Genomic DNA, 18,578 nt, shown 5'->3' with positions numbered 1-18,578 from the left:
CTCCTTAAAGAATCTATCTTTCACCTTTAACCCATGCGCTCTAATTGTGATCTCACCTAACTTCAGTGGACAAAGCCTGCTTGCATTTTCCCAATCTGTACCCCTCATAATTTTATATACCTCTATCAAAGCTCCCCTCTATCTTCTACTTTCTAGGGAATAAAATCCCAAACTATTCAACCTTTTCGTATAACTCAGGTCCTCCAGTCCTGGCAACATCTTCATAAATTTTCTCTGCACTCTTTCAATCTTATTTATATCTTTCCTGTAGTTTGGTGACCAAAACTCCACACAGTATTTCAAGTTAGGGGAAGTAGGCCTCACCAATGTCTTATACAACTTCAACATAACATCCCAACTTCTGTACCCAATACATCGATTTACAGAGGCCAATGTGCCAAAAGCTTTTGTACCTGTAATGCCAGTTTCAAGGAATTATAGATCTGTATTCCCAAACTCTCTGTTCTACCACCCTCCTAAGTGCCCTACTGCTTACTGTGTAAGACCTGCCCTCGTTAGTCCTCCCAAAGTGCAGCACCTCACACTTGTCTGCATTAAATTCCATCTGCCATTCCTCAACTCTTTTTTCCAGCTGGTCCAGATTCTATTGCAAGCTTTGACAGTCTTCCTTGTTACTGCCAGTCTTGGTGTCATCCATAAATTTGCTGATCCAGTTTGCCACATTGCCACATCTAGATTGTTGATATAGATGACAAGCAACAATGGAGCCAGCACCGATCCCTGAGGCACATCACTAATCACAGGCCTCCAGTCAGAAAGGCAAGCAACCTCCATCATGGTCTGGCTTCTCCTGCAAAGACAATGTCTACTCCAATTTACTACCTCATCTTGAATGCCAAGTGACTAAACCTTCTTGACCAACCTCCCATGCAGGACCTTGTCAAAAGCCTTGGTAAAATCAATGTAGACAACATCTACTACTTTGCTTTCATCAACTTTACTGGTAACTTCCTCAAAAAACTCTATAAGATTGGTTAGACATGACTTACCATGCACAAAACCACGTTGCCTGTACTTAATCAGTCCATTGTCTATTCAAATATTTATATATCCAGTCCCTTACAATACCTTCCAGTAACTTTTCCACTACTGATGTTAGGCTCACCAGCCTGTAATTTCTGGGCTTATTCTTAGAGCCTTTCTTAAATAACAGAACAACATTAGGCATTCTCCAATCCTCTGACACCTCACCCATGGCTAAGGATATTTAAATATCTCTATCAGGGTCCTGCAATTTCTGCACTAGCCTCCCACAGGGTCTGAGGGAACACCTTGTTAGGCCCTGGAGATTTGTCTCATGACAGCAAAAATCTCCTGTTCTGTAATCTGTATACGGTCCATGCCTTTGCTGCTACTTTGCCTCACTTCTATAGACTCTGTGTCCATTTCCCGAAGAAATGCAGATGCAAAAAATCTATTTGAAAACTCCCCCATCTCCTTCAGCTCCATGTTTAGATTAGCACTCTGACCTTCCAGAGGAACACATTTCTCCCTTGCTATCCTTTTGCTCTTAATATATCTGTAGAAGCCGTTAGGATTGTCCATCACCTTGTCTGCTAGAGTAACATCATGCCTTCTTTTAGCCCTCTTGATTTTCTTCTTAAATGTTCTCTTGTACTTCTTATACTCAAGTACCTCATTTGTTCCTACCAGCTCATACCTGCTAAGTACCTCTATTTTTTCATAACCAAGGCCTCAATATCTCTGGAAAAACAAGGTTCCGAAAAGCTATTATCCTTGTCTTTTATTCTGATAGGAACATACAAACTCTGTACTCTGAAAATTTCACTTTTGAAGGCCTTCCCCTTTATCAAGTACACCTTTGCCAGAAAACAACCTATGCCAATCCACTCTTGCCAGATCCTTTCAGATCCATCAAAATTGGCCTTTTTATAATTTAGAATCTTAACTCGCAGACCAGACCAATCCAATACTTTTCCATAATATTCTTGAACTAATGGCATCACGATCACGAGATGCAAAGTGTTCCCCTACACAAACTTCTGACCCCTGGCCTGTCTCATTTCCCAAAAGGGAGGTCTAGTATTATACTCTTTCTAGTTGGGACTTCTATGTACAGATTAAGAAGTTTTCCTGAACACATTTGACATACTCTTTACTATCCAGCCCTTTTGCAGTATTTGAGTTCCAGGCAATATGTGGAAAGTTAAAATCACCTGCTATCACAACCTCATGCTTCTGACAATAGTCTGTGATCTCTCTACATGTTTGCTCCTCTATATCGTGCGGAATGTTAGCTGGTCTATAATCCCATCAATACGGTCATAGCTTTCTTATTCCTCGTTCTATGCATAAAGCCTCAGTAAACTAGCTCTCCAGTGTGTCCGTTCTGAGCACTGCGGTGACATTTTCCCTGACTAGTAATGTCACCCCTCCCCCTTTAATCCTTCCCACTCTATCAAGTCTAAAACAAAGGAGCACCGGAACACTGAGCTGCCATCCCTGCCCTCTTGCATCCAAGTGTCACTTATGGCTACAATGGCATAATCCCATGTGCTGATCCATGCCCAACCACTGGGACTTTCCTTTGCTAGGTCATTTCCCCTAACAGCATCCAAAGTGATGTTGTTAAGGGGAACTGCCAGAGGGGTACTCTGCACTGGCTGCCTATCTCCCTTCCCTTCACCTGATGATCACCCAGTTTCCTGTGTCTTGTACCTTGGGTGTAACTATCTCCATCTACGTCCTGCCTATCAACCCCTCAACCTCCTGAATGATCTGGGGGGGCGGGGGGTTCAGCCAGCTCCAGCTTCAGCTTCTTAACCTGGTCTGTTAGCTGGATGCACCTCCTTTAGGTGTAGTCATCAGGGATACTGGAGATTTCCCTGTCTTCCCACATCCCACTGCTCTAAACCTGCAGTATGAAAGAAACAAAGCATAAATAACAAGAAAAACATCTATGGCCAACGTCTCTCCTCGATGAGCCAAAGCCTAAACTCCCCGCTCTAGCACTAACCCACTCACATAATGGCCGCTCTGCTTAAGCCTAACTTCTTTTTAATGGATCTTGCCAAATGCCTAATTGTGCAGAACCCAATGTCTCCTTAGAAACCGTAGTGTGCAAAATGCAGTGATTGTCCTTGCTTGCTTTTTTTAAACTCTGTCTCCCTGTATGGGAACTGTGGTGCGCAACATGGAGTATTCTGTAGTTCTTTTTTTAAAAGGTACATTCTTTTGGTTTTCTTTCTGCACAATATTTTGATGAATGGCATATATGTGAGATATGGTAAGGGGAATGGGTCTCTTGCACTACTTCAAGTGTAATACAATTCTCAATTGTACTTTGTAATGTGGCTTGGAAAACTGCATTTATTTTCTTGAAATTAAATTCAATCATAAATATTAGCATATATAAAAACAGCCTTGAGCTATTGGATCATACATCTAATATCTAAAAGAGTCCAAAAGCATAGCACTTTGTAGAATAATTTTGCAAAAGCTTGAAGCATTTAACCATTGCAAATTCTATTCCCTCTAAACATCCCTCCCTACTTCTTCATCTTATATCGCTTGAAGCTATTGTCCACAATGATCTCTTTAGTAAAGCATTACTGTTATTTTTAACTGCAAAATCTATCGGTCCTAATGTATCAATTTAGAAAGAATAGTCATACTTCTCCAAGTTGCCCTGAAACAGAATACTAATTACCAGCAATTATAAATTTGTTAGCAGTGTAGTAGTATCACACCAGACTAGCACCGATTTAATTATAGCAATTCTTTCAGCATAGTGATACCAATAAGCTATTCAGTTCTCATAATAAATATGATGGAACGAGGTTGTATATACACATCCACATCGGTATTTAATCTAAATTATAAACAATTATTTTTAAAATTTATTACCTGTTTTGTCAATTTCCGTAACTGTTCAGTGAGTTTACCAGCCATTTCGTCAAATTTTCTGAATGCCTATAAAGAAATAAGTAAACAAAATAAAGTTTTACTTTTTGAATAAGTTATTAATACAATTGGCTACAACATCAAATGTTCCCTCTGACCATCAAGAACTCTGCTGTGGCCTCATGAGGTGTACAGAACTGTAGACCTCAAACAGAATCCTGATTCTTCTGAATTGTTTCTATATTTTGCAAAATCATGGGATTTTTAAAATACATTTCAGAACTGCATTATCTTGGAAAGTACTGTTGCCACAGGTAGCCTCACTTGAATCACCTCTAATAATGAAATTAGTAAGAGAAAACTCCAGACCACTCAGATAATTTACATTACAAAACTCTTACTGCCTAAACAGGCTTAATTAGAATTGGGATAATCGGGCAGTGAATGATGTGGAAAAGATAATGGATCAGATCTTGTGCTGAAAGAATCATGGAACAAACATGTTTCTCAATGAAAGTGTGGTAAAGTCATTCTTCACAAACAAGGAAGTCCTAAACTTCTGGATACTTCTGCTTTCAACTCCTCTTTTAGTTCAGAGGTAAGTGGGTTGCTGCTGGCCTGCAGTGGTATTCTGCTGGGTAGGTATGGGGGATTTACCCCAGTGACTGGCAGAGCTGTGGGATGGCACTGTATTATCTAGCTGCTCTGGGTATGCAATGGTCTTCTTCCAAATGGATATTGGGAATTTCCGGCAATGGGAAAACTGAAGACAAGAAATAGCTTAACCAGGAGAAAATGTCTATCAGCATGAACTGGGATGATGGAAGAGTAGACAGTGCATTTTAACATGCTGGCACTATTTTTCATACATTCAAGGTTATGGAGGGAGGCTTGTTGGCTTTGTGTTGGAATAATCAAAACTATTGCAAGATGAGGGTATCAACAGCAGATGTCAAGGGGGAAAATTTTGTTCATCCAATTTTATCTGACAAACATACTCTGACAATTTTGATACAGTACTGGGTTCAAGAGAATGGAGGTGAGGTAAGGCATCATCAATATAATGTGCAAATTGGTGTTATATTTTCAAACACTGTTGTCAAGGAACAGTTAATTGATTCTATATAAGAAAGGGCCAAGTAATGATCACTGGCGTGCCAGGAATAATGTTATAAAAATGGGAGGATAAGCCAATGCAAGTGACTATCTGGTCAAAATGCATAGACAATAACCTTAATAATAAAGAACTATGTTCTCACCCTATTTGTTTTCCTATCACATAACAACAACTTTACTTGAAAAGCCACCAAAAGTTGTTAGTTTTAGTTAGCCATGTCATCTACATTGTTCTATTAATTCTTTTACTGCTCTTAACTCTTTGATTCTTTTTGAAGATGTTTTAATCCAACATCTTAAACAGTAGACATCTACCCAAGAGTATTTCAGGATAACAAACTAAGCAATCAAGTCTATTGTCCAGGTGCCTATTTATCCAGTGCCTAATGCATAAAAGTATTAAATGTAATACAAGTTTTACAATCAAAATGAGTACTTAAAATCATAAGAGATATAAACAAAAGTCTTACCTCTTCTGGTGCTGTCTGACAGGTTATCATGGCATCCAGGAACTCATACAAGTACTATACAATATATATAAAAAATTATAAGTATACAGATGTGCTTAAAAATTGTAATATAAAAACATAGCTGAAGAGATTGAGGAAACATTAGTAATGATCTTTCAAGAATCACTATATTCTGGAAAGATTCCAGAGGACTGGAAAATTGCAAATGTCACTCCACTCATTAAGAAGGGAAGGAGGCAGAAGAAAGGAAATTATATATCAGTTAGCCTGACTTCAGTGGTTGGGATGAAGTTGGAGTTCATTATTAAGGAGCAACAAGATAAAATTGACCAAAGAAAGTCAGCTTGTTTTCCTTAAGGGGGAATCTTACCAGAAAAATCTGTTGGAATTATTTGAGGAAGTAACAGGTAGGCTAGACTAGTCAGTGAATGTTGCTTACTTGGAATTTCAGAAGGCCTTTGACAAGGTGTCACACATGATGCTGCTAATCAAGGTAAGAACGCATGGTATTAAAGGAAAGATAATATCTTAGAAGATCGGCTGACTGACAGAAAACAAAGACTGAATAAAGGGAGCCCTTTCTGGTTAGCTGCCAGTGGTGTTCCACAGAAGTTGGTGTTGGGATCACTTCTTTTCACATTATATATCAATGATTTGGATGATGGAACTGATGGCTTTGTGGTCAAGTTTGTAAATGATACAAAGATAGGTGGAGGAGCAGATAGTGTTGAGGAAGCAGGGAGTCTGCAGGACTTTGACAGATTGTGAGAATAGGCAAAGAAGTGGCAAATGGAATATAGTGTAGGGAAGTGTACAGTTATGCACTTTAGCAGAAGGAATAAATGTGCAGACTATTTTCTAAATGGAGAGAAAATTCAAAAATCTGAAATGCAAAAGGACTTGGGAGTCCTTGTGCAGGATTCCCTAAAGGTTAACTTCAGGTTGAGTCACTTATAAGGAAAGCAAATGCAATGTTAGCATTCATTCAAAAGGACTAGAATACACGTGCAAGGATGTAATGCTGAAGTTTTATAAGTCATTGGTTAGACTGAACTTAGAGTACTGTGAGCAGCGTTAGGCTCTTTATCTAAGAAAAGAAATGCTGGCATTGGAGAGGGTTCAGAGGAGGGTCACAAGAATGATTCAGGTAATGAAAGGGTTAACATGCAAGGAGCATTTGATGGCACTGTGCCGGTACTTGCTGGAGTTTAGAAGAATAAGCGGGGATCTAAATGAAATCTATTGAATATTAAAAGGCCTAGATAGAGTGGATGTTTCCTATAGAGGGTCCATGTCAAAGCTATGTTTAAAACAAGGTGAAGAATTGATGTGTTAAGTACACCAGAAAAAATTACATATTTTTGGTTCTAAACTAGTAGATCAAAGGATGCAACTGAACTTACAAAACTAAAATTCTGCATGAGTATTATAAACCTGAGTTGCTGGGTGAGGGAATTACACCCAAACACAGACCACTAAATCACCTCACTCATCCTTCAGATCATCTGTGTTAAAATCCTCAATTGAACTACAAAGCAAATTAAATTTAGTCATTAAGCATATACACTTGCATGGATTACAGTTCTACCGGCTGCATGATGCCAAGTGAATTTGGATTATTTTCACATGAAAGAAGAATGCACGACCACAGGCAACATATAGGTGCTATAGAATGAAAACAAAATTTCTCATTCTATGATAGTTGTACTTCGCCCGCTACAGCTGATGATCAACTTCTATTTATTAAATATTATCATTCTAGACCAGAATATAGAACATACATGGAACATAGAAATTTACAGCACATTACAGGCCCTTCAGCCCACAATGTTCTGCTGACCATGTAACCTACTCTAGAAACTGCCCAGAATTTCCCGCCCTCTATTTTTCTAGGCTCTATGAACCTATCTAAGAGTCTCTTAAAAGACCCTATTGTATCTGCCTCTACCACCCTTGTTGGCAGTGCATTCCATGCACCCACCACTCATCCCCCTTGTACCTACTTCCAAGCACCTTAAAACTATGCCCCTTGTGTTAGCCATTTCAGCCCTGGGAAAAAGCCTGACTATCCACACGATCAATGCCTCTCATCATCTTGTACACCTCTATTAGGTCACCTCTCATCCTCTGTAGCTCCAAGGAGAAAAGGCCAAGTTCACTCAACCTATTCTCATAAGGCATGCTCTCCAATCCAGGAAACATCCTTGTAAATCTCCTCTGCACTCTCTCTATAGTATCCACATCCTTCCTGAAATTAGGTGACCAGTACTGAACACAGTACTCCAAGTGAGATCTAACATTACCTTACAGCTCTTGAACTCAATCCCACAGTTGATGAATGCCAACACACCACACGCCTTCTTAACAACACTGTCAATCTGCGCAGCAGCTTTGAGTGTCCTATTAACATGTACCCCAAGATCTCACTGATCCTCCACACTGCCAAGAGTCCTACCATTAATATTATATTCTGTCTTCAAATTTGACCTTACAAAATGAACCACTTCACACTTATCTGCGTTGAACCTCATCTGCCACTTCTCAGTCCAGTTCTGCATCCTATTAATGTCACACTGCAACCTCTGACAGCTCTCTAGACTATCCACAACACTCCCCATATATGTGCACAAAGGGCCTAAAATGGGAGCCACATCCCTACAGAGAATATTAGGAATTATGTCAGAATGCACTAGACCAGCTCCTGTGTCCTGAGCCGAGTTGTTACCAGGTGTTCAATGCTAGAAAAAATTGTGAATGCAAGAGGGAGAAGGGGGAGAAAGACAGCAGGCTAGAAATTCATCTTTGGTCACTCTTTCTACAAGCCAGCGTGTAGTTGTTGCAGTATAATCCTCTATTACATTGAATTCATCAGTTTCTTTTCCTTAATGGTGGGAGCAGGTGGTAACTCAAAAAGAGGAAAAAAAATAGACCGTGGAGAAGGGAGTGAACAAATGAAGTACGTGCTTCTGTGTATGTATTTCCTGCGGCTTGTATGTATAGAATGTTGGATAAATGAGAATCTGTCCAAAATAAAATAAGGCATGCAGATTCCCTCACTATTTGCTCATATACAGCTTTGTCCGTGGCCACGATCTCAGTGATACTCTTTTCCATGATGGCCTTTACTATTATGCCCTCTGGGGTTCTGCAAATGTGATCCACATCTCCTTTCCTTTTCTGCTGTCTACTGATATGTATCCCCTTTTAGTTGAGAAAACGCAAACTAAGTGCTTGTCATATAGAGTATGAAATCTTTTACAATGATCAATTCTTTTTGGTACAGATCTATGATTTCCTCTTGATCAGGGTTTACGTAGATGCATAATTCTTTTTTAAGCACGAAATCATCATACTGAAATGCTGCTAATTTATACATAACAATAAATTTTGCAAGTACAAGTAAACACATTGCTTCTTTGTGAAATTCACATATCTTACCGGTGTAAGAAACTTGTATGTAAGATGAGCATTTTCAGCCAAAACATCCGCAGCCAAGTCAAAATACTGAAAATGTAGAGCAAAATAGTTTATGAGTTTTGCAAGTAGAATATTATTATAAATCTTTGTACAAGATGTAACCATACACAATAATATTTTAGTAATTTCTTCAGTACTTCTCATAAATTTAATTGATTTCATTTGGGCAATAATGCATTGAGTAACTACTAATGTACATTTTGAATTCATTTATATATCTGCATAACCTTTCATTTCAAATTATGCATATTCTAACTGATCCTTAAAATTTCAAGACTGCAAAAACTAATTTAAGATTTAAGTTTGTTTGTGCTTCCAAGCCAACCACGTTTATCCAGTGAATCAATGATTGATCTTTCATATGAATTACTGTGCTGCATCTGAAAATTCCAGTAAATATTTGAGGATGCCACAAACTCTTTTATAACTCTCTTGCCTTCGATAGATGGAAACTATGTCATTAATTTCATTTCACTGTATTAAAATTGGATAAAAATGTGAATTAATCAATACATAAAAGTAACAATATACTGCAGCACTTACATATCACTAATAAAACTACTTTTTAGCAAGTAACAGAATTTCATAATTCTTGGAAACTGATAGGAAATATGCCTGTTTCTCAACCATAAATAGATTAAAAAGCACTTCAACATTCTGGGAGGAGACCAGTATGGCTAAATGAAGTGCTGTAGTGCCTGGATGAATTCTCTACCCAGCTTGGTTGTGCGTGATTGGAAAAAAGTAATGTGAATTTTTTGCTTCCTCACTGCTGAGAAAACTAGTACTGAACAGTCTCAAATCCAGTTTCACTCAGGATAATCCAACTTAATGTGATAATTTTAGGTATCCTGATCTTGTTCTGTTACAAATGGACATTAACACTCACAAAATGCTAGCGGAACAATCAGCTCCTGTCACCCTTCAATCAATATATATTGAGTTTCACAACTGACAGTCAAGAATTTCACACAACTATGGGCCCAACAGAAGCCTGTTGAAATGCTGTTATTTAGTCAAGTTTCTCAATATCAGAATCAGGGTTATTATCACTGATGTGTGTTGTGAAATTTGTTGTTTTGCAGAAGCAGTACAGTGTAATAACTAAAAATAATATAAATTACAATAAGAATATAAATAAATCATGCAAAACTAGAGCAAAATGGTGAGATAGTGTTCATATCACAAACAAGTGAAAATCTACAGGTGCTGGAAATCCAAGCAACACACAAGATGCTGGAGGAACTCAACCGGCCAGGGAGCATCTATGGAAAAAAATACAGCTGATGTTTCGGGCCGAAATCCTTCGGCAGGACTGGAGATAAAAAGCTGAGGAGTAGGTGTGAAAGGTGGGGTGGGGGGGGGGAGGAGAGGGAGAAGCACCAGGTGACAAGCAAAATTTGGAGGGGAAGGGATGAAGTAAAGAGCCGGGAGGTTTATTGGTGAAAGAGACAGAAGGCCATGGAAGAAAGAAAAAGGGGGAGGGGCAATGGAGGAGCACCAGAGGGAGGCGATGGGCAGGCAAGGAGATAACATGATAGAAGGACAAGGAGATGGGAACTGGTGAATTGGGGGTAGGGGGAGAAGAGAGGCATTACTGGAAGTTAGAGAAATCAATGCTCATGCCATCAGGTGGGATCCTACCCAAATGGAATTTAAGGTTTTTTTCCTCCAACCTAAGTGTGTCCTTATCCCAAGTGGAGGAGACTATGGATGGATATATTGGAATGGGAATAGGAAGTGGAATTGAAATGTGTGGCCACTGGGAGATCCCGCTTGTTCTGGTGGACGGAAGTAGAAGCTCGGCAAAATGGTCTCCCAATCTACGTTGGGTCTCACTGATATACAAGAGGCCACACTGGGAGCACTGAACACAGTATATGACCCCAACAGACTTACAGGTGAAGCGTAGAAGTGGGTAGAAGGGTGGGTTGGCAAGTTTGTAGACGACACAAAGGTTGGTAATGTTGTGGATAGCGTAGAGGATTGTCGAAGATTGTAGAGAGACGTTGATAGGATGCAGAAGTGGGCTGAGAAGTGGCAAATGGAGTTCAACCCAGAGAAGTGTGAGGTGGTACACTTTGGAAGGACAAACTCCAAGGCAGAGTACAAAGTAAATGGCAGGACACTTGGTAGTGTGGAGGAGCAGAGGGATCTGGGGGTGCATGTCCACAGATCCTTGAAAGTTGCCACACAGGTAGATAGGGTAGTTAAGAAAGCTTATGGGGTGTTAGCTTTCATAAGTCGAGGGATAGAATTTAAGAGTCGCGAGGTAATGATGCAGTTCTATAAAACTCTGGTTAGGCCATACTTGGAGTACTGTGTCCAGTTCTGGTCGCCTCACTATTGGAAGGATATGGAAGCATTGGAAAGGGTACAAAGGAGATTTACCAGGATGCTGTCTGGTTTAGAGAGTATGCATTATGATCAGAGATTAAGGGAGCTAGAGCTTTACTCTTTGGAGAGGGGGAGGATAAGAGGAGATATGATAGATATTAAGAGGAATAGGCAGAGTGGACAGCCAGCGCCACTTCTTCAGGGCATAACTACTCATACAAGAGGACATAGCTTTAAGGTAAGGGGTGGAAAGTTCAAGGGGGATATCAGAGGAAGGTTTTTTACTCAGAGAGTGGTTGGTGCGTGGAATGCACTGCCTGAGTCAGTGGTGAAGGCGGATACACTAGTAAAATTTAAGAGACTACTGGGCAGGTACATGGAGGAATTTAAGGTGGGGGTGGTTATATGGGAGCCAGGGTTTAAGGGTTGACACAACATTGTGGGCTGAAGGGCCTGTACTGTGCTGTACCATTCTAGGTTCTATGTGTCACCTCACCTGGAAGGACTGTTTGGGGCCCTGAATAGTAGTGAGGGAGGAGGTGTAGGGGCAGGTGTAGCACTTGTTCTGCTTGCAAGGGTAAGTGCCAGGATGGAGATCAATTGAGAGGGGCAAATGGACAAGGGAGTCACGTAGGGAGTGATCCCTGTAGAAAGCAGAAAGTGGGAGTTAAGGAAAGGTGTGTTTGGTGGTGGGATCCAGTTGGAGGTGGCAGGAGCTTCGGAGTATTATGTGCTGGACACGGGGATACGTGTTCATGGACTGTTCAAAAATCTGATGGCAGAGGGGAAAAAACTTTTCTTAAATCGTGAGTGTGCTTCCTCAGCCTCATCATTAATAGTAATAATGAGAAGAAGTCATGTCCTGGAAGGAGAGGGCCCTCCATGATGGATGCTGCCTTCTTGAGGTGTCCTATCTGGGTATGTCCGGTATATTCTCGAAGGGATACACTTATCCAGACAGGGCTTGATGAAGTCAGTTACAACTGTGGCATATTCATTCAGATCCGAAGATGAGTTGCTGAATATAGTCCAGTCTACAGATTCAAAACAGCCATGTCAGCCTTCCTCTACCTCCCATGACTACCCTTCTATGGTCTGCAAAAGTGGTGCTGCAGTTCTCAGTCTCTGTCAGTATGCTGGGAGTAGAAGTACAATCAGGTGATTGCATTTGCCAAGTGGGGGCGTGGGATATAAGGTAAGCATTCTTGATACTGGTGCAACAGTGGTCAAGTGTGTTGACTACTCTGGTTTCACAGATAACATGCTGGTGGTAGCTGCTCAGAGACTTCTTCAAGCTGCCCTGGTTGAAATCCCGCATAACGATCAGGATGGCATCAGGGTGCGCTGTGTCATGACTACTGATCGTGGTGCTCATCTGTTCTTGGTGCCAGCCTGACATTGACCTGAGGTGGAAAGTACACTGCAATCTGGATGACACCAGAAAATACCTGTGGCAGATAGAAGGGATGATCCTTGACTGCCTGATGTTCTAGGACCGCCATGTCTGAGTTAATCATAAAGCAAACACTACCACCTCTGCCTTAACCGGACACTACTGTCTGATCCATAAAGTGGAAGATGAAGCCCTTGCTGTATTCAGAGTGTTGGGGTGAGCCATGTCTCTATGAAGCAAAGAATGCTGCAGTCCTTGATGTCCCTCTGTACTGCAATCTTGCACTGGTGTCTTCCATTTTATTTTTCGGAGACTGTACAAGGAGGATGGTAGGGAGTGGTGGCCCCGCAGTTCAGTGATACCTGTAGCCCAGCCCCACAGCTGCACTTTCTTGAAGGGAAACTGCGCCCACTACCTGGGTGGTATGCAGTCCAGAGTCTGCCAGTCTTGAAGATTGATTTTTTAAATGTCTTGAGACAATGTTGTTTACTGAAGTACCCATAACTGTGACTGTAGATTTCAGCTGTAGTAGCCAAAAAGGGAATATTTGGTAATTTCCTTCAGAGATGCATACAAAGTACCGCCAACCTCCGGCATCATCTAATATGCTTCACAATCTTTTAAGTTGCTTATCTGATCAAAACACCATTGTCACCTTAGTTTTCTAAGGTACTTACTAATATTTCAAGTAGTGCTTCTGTCTATAGCATCACCCAGGGCTGGGAACTGAAGTGGTCATCCAGCTCCTGGGTCCATTCAACTAAATTGTGACTGATCTGTATCTCAAAATCATTTACTAGCATTGGTTCCATCATTTAATACATTTATCTTTCAATCTCTATTTTGAATATGACTGCTGAAACCTGGCATCAAAAACCTTTTGGGGGAGAATTTATGTGATTAAATAATTTCACTCACTTAACTGGAGGAAAAGGTCTATTGCTATATACAAACCATTTGACACAAGTGGTGAAAACCAATTACAAACCAGTATTGTTACAAATTCAGCATGGCTTCAGTTTTGCTACATTTCTACTGTCAAATGTTTGCTAGAAGACAATTTAGATAACATTTATATCTGCTATGCTAGTGACCTCAAAAATGTACTCTTCCTATATTTATAGTAATCAGCTTAAGTTTATAGAAGTACTCATTCACATCATCTTTAATGATGTTTAGGGTTGAGACCCCTCACCTGGACTGGCTTGAACTTTCACTGTTCATTTCCCTCCACAGATGCTGCCTGATACACTGTGTTCCTACAGCAGAATCTTTTCTGCTCCAGATTCATGGATAGGAAGAGTTTAGAGGGATGTATGTTAATTGTGGCAAAGTTGGGCTAAATGGCTTGTTTCTGTGCTGCATGAATCTATCTCAATAACTCTATTCCAGCATCTGCAGTCCTTTGTGTCTCTTCTACAAGTAAGATGTTTAAAGCAGAAATACTTATTTTTAAAAGATGAAATAAAAACCTGCACATAAACATACTTCATATTTGCAGTACAAAAGAAGTAGGTTGCCAAAGGTTTCTGGTGGAAAAGGGTTCTGTTGGAGTAAGAATTGAAGTTTTTCAAAACCTTCAGTTGGCTTAGAGTCCATGTTCATCAGGGCTTGGTTATGAAGAGTGACTGGGTCAAGCTCCTGTAAGAAAGTTTAATAAATTGATACAGATGTAATTAACCTCACTTAATATATGTGACAAACTTCTAACAAAGAAAGCTTCTGTAAAAATTCAAGTTTCTTCTTGCACTTCAACATATTTTAAACAGTTCGAGATTACATTAGTTTTCTCACCCTTAGCTGGCTACAAAACCTTCCAATTCAACTTGCTCATTTAAAAATTTGCCATGGCTCAATTATTCTTTCACTTCAGTCTCCTTAATCTATTACCACAGGCCTTGTTTCCACTAATTTTATATCATACTCTACATTCTTCCATACTGCTGGCTCCATTGGTTTTGTCATGCTATTTCTATATGCAGATATTGTACAATGCCTAGCAGATCTCCTGGCCCATTCCCTCTTCGGTATATGTTTTACATAAATGTCAGTTCTTTTCCTGTCAGTCAATCTTTGTAATGTTCCTGAAATAAATAATTTATTCTTCACAGCTCTATAGTTGGTTTCCCATGACTACATAGGTTCCATTATGAAAGAAAGGTTAAAAGGGATAGGGCGAGAAAACTGGAAGAGAGAAATTTGGCAAATGTCAGGGGAAGGAAAAGGAGTAAATGAGAACATTGAGTAATGTGCTTTATTCTGATGGGGTACAGAGATGAAAGAGTAAAAGGCTTGGGGGAAACAGAGTACAAATACTGAGGCATAAAAATGAAGGGTTGGAGCAAGAGTGCAGGATGATTGTAGACATAAATGGAAAAGGAGAGATGTAGCCAACTGCCAGCAGATTTAGAATTGTAGAGTAAAACTTCAAAATAACATCAGGTGAACATTTAAGATGGAACAAACTCATCCACACAAGACAAAAGCACAAAACAATGGGAAAATGTGAAAAATTTGGAAGAGCTGAAACAGAAATGTATGGTACACCAATGGTGCTTTCCAAAGAGTTCCCACGTTAATGTCTTCCAACATTTCCATTACTTGTCAGCTCACTGTATTATATTGTCAATATAACAGATGGGGTTATCTCAGCAACTTTGTGGGTGAAGCTTGTCCCAGCTTATGCATATGATTTTTATCTCTCTATGGGCCAAGACTTTATCATTCAGGTCCAGAGCATAATAGCCAGCAGATTTGGCCTTCTGGATCAGAACCAGGCAATACAAAATTCAACCAGTATATGAAGTTAATGGATCTCACATACAAAACAGGTCAAGCACTTTCTCTTTACTCAACCTTCTCCAGAAGCTTGCAGATATGATTGGATCTGTACCCAGCTAACAAAAAGGGGAGAAATGTGTCTACTCTCGCCTCCTTGGATCAAATCATCTCTACAGGATAGCCAGTTGTTGTATTCCAAAGGAAATCCAAATTTTCATTTAACACTTACAAAATTACTGTTATGGTTTGAAAATTTAACATTTATTTTGATAAGTTCAAACAAGTGGAATTAATTATTTGGACTATTACTTGGCAAGCTGTCTTTACTTTCAAGGCTGTTAAGTTTACTTTATTTGTGAAAGGTAACAAGCAAAACCTTTGGATTGCAATCAAAGTAATACAAATGAGTTTTTAGCAAATTATACATAAAGGAATAGAAACATAGAAAATAGGTGCAGGAGTAGGCCATTCGGCCCTTCGAGCCTGCACTGCCATTCAGTATGATCATGGCTGATCATCGAACTCAGAACCCTGTACCTGCTTTCTCTCCATACCCCCTGATCCCTTTAGCCACAAGGGCTGTATCTAATTTCCTAATCTAATGAACCAGCCTCTACTGTTTCCTGTGGCAGAGAATTCCACAGATTCACCACTCTCTGTGTGAAGAAGTTTTTTCTCATCTCGGTCCTAAAAGGCTTCCCCTTTATCCTTAAACTGTGACCCCTCGTTTTGGACTTCGCCAACATCGGAAACAATCTTCCTGCATCTAGCCTGTCCAATTCCTTTCGAATTTTATATGTTTCAATAAGATCCCCTCTCAATCTTCTCAATTCCAGTGAGTATAAGCCTAGTCGATCCAGTCTTTCTTCATATGAAAGTCCTGCTATCCCAGGAATCAATCTGGTGAACCTTTTCTGTACTCCCTCTATGGCAAGAATGTCTTTCCTCAGATTAGGGGACCAAAACTGCACACAATATTCTAGGTGCAGTCTCACCAAGGCCTTGTACAACTACAGTAGAACCTCCCTGCTCCTGTACTCAAATCCTTTTGCTATGAATGCCAACATACCATTTGCCTTTTTCACCGCCTGCTGTACCTGCATGCCCACCTTCAATGACATCCAGGTCTCGTTGCATCTCCTCTTTTCCTAATCGGCCACTGTTCAGATAATAATCTGTTTTCCTGTTCTTGCAACCAAAGTGGATAACCTCACATTTATCCACATAAAATTGCATCTGCCATGAATTTGCCCACTCACCCAACCTATCCAAGTCACCCTGCATCCTCTTAGCATCTTCCTCACAGCTAACACCGCTGCCCAGCTTCGTGTCATCTGCAAACTTGGAGATGCTGCATTTAATTCCCTCGTCTAAAGCATTCATATATATTGTAAACAACTGAGGTCCCAGCACTGAGCCTTGCGGTACCCCACTAGTCACTGCCTGCCATTCTGAAAAGGTCCCATTTACTCCCACTCTTTGCTTCCTGTCTGCCAACCAATTCTCTATCCACATCAATACCATACCCCCAATACCATGTGCTTTAAGTTTGCACACTAATCTCCTGTGTGGGACCTTATCAAAAGCCTTTTGAAAATCTAAATATACCACCCACTGGCTCTCCCCTATCCACTCTACTAGTTACATCTTCAAAAAGTTCTATAAGATTCTATAAGATTTAGTTTTGGCTAATTGCTTGGGTCAAATTTTAAAAGTTTATTCAAAAAAAATTGCAGTTTTTATCATGCTAAGATATACATGACTAAAAAGTGACATTTTAAACAATTATGACATTAAACACAAGGTGGATCTTCCTAATGGCTTTATAGTCCAGAACCAATATGGTTACAACATTAGGATAAAGAGAATATCATTTATATCAGGAGAAATTTTTTTGCGGGCATTGAAAATGTGCAATTTACTATCACAGAAGGAGGTGGAGGAGATGGTATTAAATGCATTCACAAATTATATATTTATTAATGCTAAAGGGATCAGAAGTTGAATACAGGGTGTTAAGGCGATGAATTCATTGAATGGTAGAACATGCCTGAAAGGCATACTTTCTTGTATCTGGTTTACTGGGAAATTATTATTATAATTATAATACGTTCATTCACTTGATTACTGTCAAAATTGTGAATCTTTATTGCCTAGCAAGAAACTTACCTCTTCAGATCGTGGTGGCATATCTGTCAATGCCTCTTGTGCTGCTTCAACTGTTAAAAAACAAAAGAACAACAAAAACATTAACATCCATAATACTTAGCCATTACAACAATATTCTCCTAAGTCAAATTAAGCAGTAATATAATAGAGAAATCTATAAAACAAAGAAAATCATTGGAACAGACGCAATATACCCAAGAGAATATAGTTTCTCTTATTTGACTATAAGAATTATAAACAGCAAAGACCCACAATTTCTTCACAGCTGTACCCAAATCACCACTGTAACCTAGAAATTTGTGTTTGAAATCCTTAATATGCAATGGAAGCTTTAGCGGGTGAAATCTTGACATGTGGTATGGTATGTCGAAGGAAGTGCGGGTTAAGATAACAAGTAAATGACAGTCAATATCATGAAAGGAATATAATATGAATTGTCAGCAAATCTGCAATACTGTTTTGAAAACCTATGCAAAATTCATCATGGCTGATAAGGAAATATAGGACGTTCTTACACTGCAGCGATGTTCCCAATATAGAAAAACTGATAATCCAGCATGCTCAGGACTTCCAGTATGCTATATTTACAAATTTCTCCTGAGCTCTTTTGTTTTCTAGGTTGTTACACAGTATTACAATAATTTCCCAGTGAACCAGATAAGTTTAAAGGGCGCGAGGGAAAAGCTGACCTGGTCAGTTGAAAGACAGTATGGAAACCGGGACACTGGCAAGTCAGAAGAGGGTGGCAAATGAGAATGACAAACCATCTGGATTTCTGAATAGCTGGTGGTGAATTATTAGTGTTTTGCTATGTCTTGTCAACAGTCCAAACTTAGTTTTAAGTGAATTACATGGGTAACTCAGCACAGATTCAGGCCTGTATAACAAAATACAATGGGTACCAGAAAGTCCATTTTTAAATGTGGAGCAGCGGTGCTTAAAAACCTCCA

At 39.7% G+C, this 18,578-nt stretch overlaps 1 protein-coding gene across 1 annotated transcript in view; it reads right to left on the bottom strand.

Moving 5' to 3' along the window:
* The window catches only part of ift70 (intraflagellar transport 70), a 92,661-nt gene that overhangs the window by 23,154 nt on the left and 50,929 nt on the right, over positions 1-18,578 (bottom strand). The window contains exons 8-12 of the mRNA XM_059979661.1: positions 17,629-17,678; positions 14,167-14,319; positions 8,910-8,975; positions 5,472-5,525; positions 3,889-3,954 (exon numbers count right to left, since the gene is read on the bottom strand). Of these exons, the coding sequence (XP_059835644.1) occupies positions 3,889-3,954; positions 5,472-5,525; positions 8,910-8,975; positions 14,167-14,319; positions 17,629-17,678 (389 nt within the window). The remainder of the gene's footprint in view (positions 1-3,888; positions 3,955-5,471; positions 5,526-8,909; positions 8,976-14,166; positions 14,320-17,628; positions 17,679-18,578) is intronic.

The sequence above is a fragment of the Hypanus sabinus genome, chromosome 9 (genome assembly GCF_030144855.1).
Source record: "Hypanus sabinus isolate sHypSab1 chromosome 9, sHypSab1.hap1, whole genome shotgun sequence".
Classification (NCBI taxonomy): Eukaryota; Metazoa; Chordata; class Chondrichthyes; order Myliobatiformes; family Dasyatidae; genus Hypanus; species Hypanus sabinus.
The sequence above is the reverse complement of the archived record's forward strand: the minus strand, read 5'-3'. Positions and strand labels throughout refer to the sequence as shown.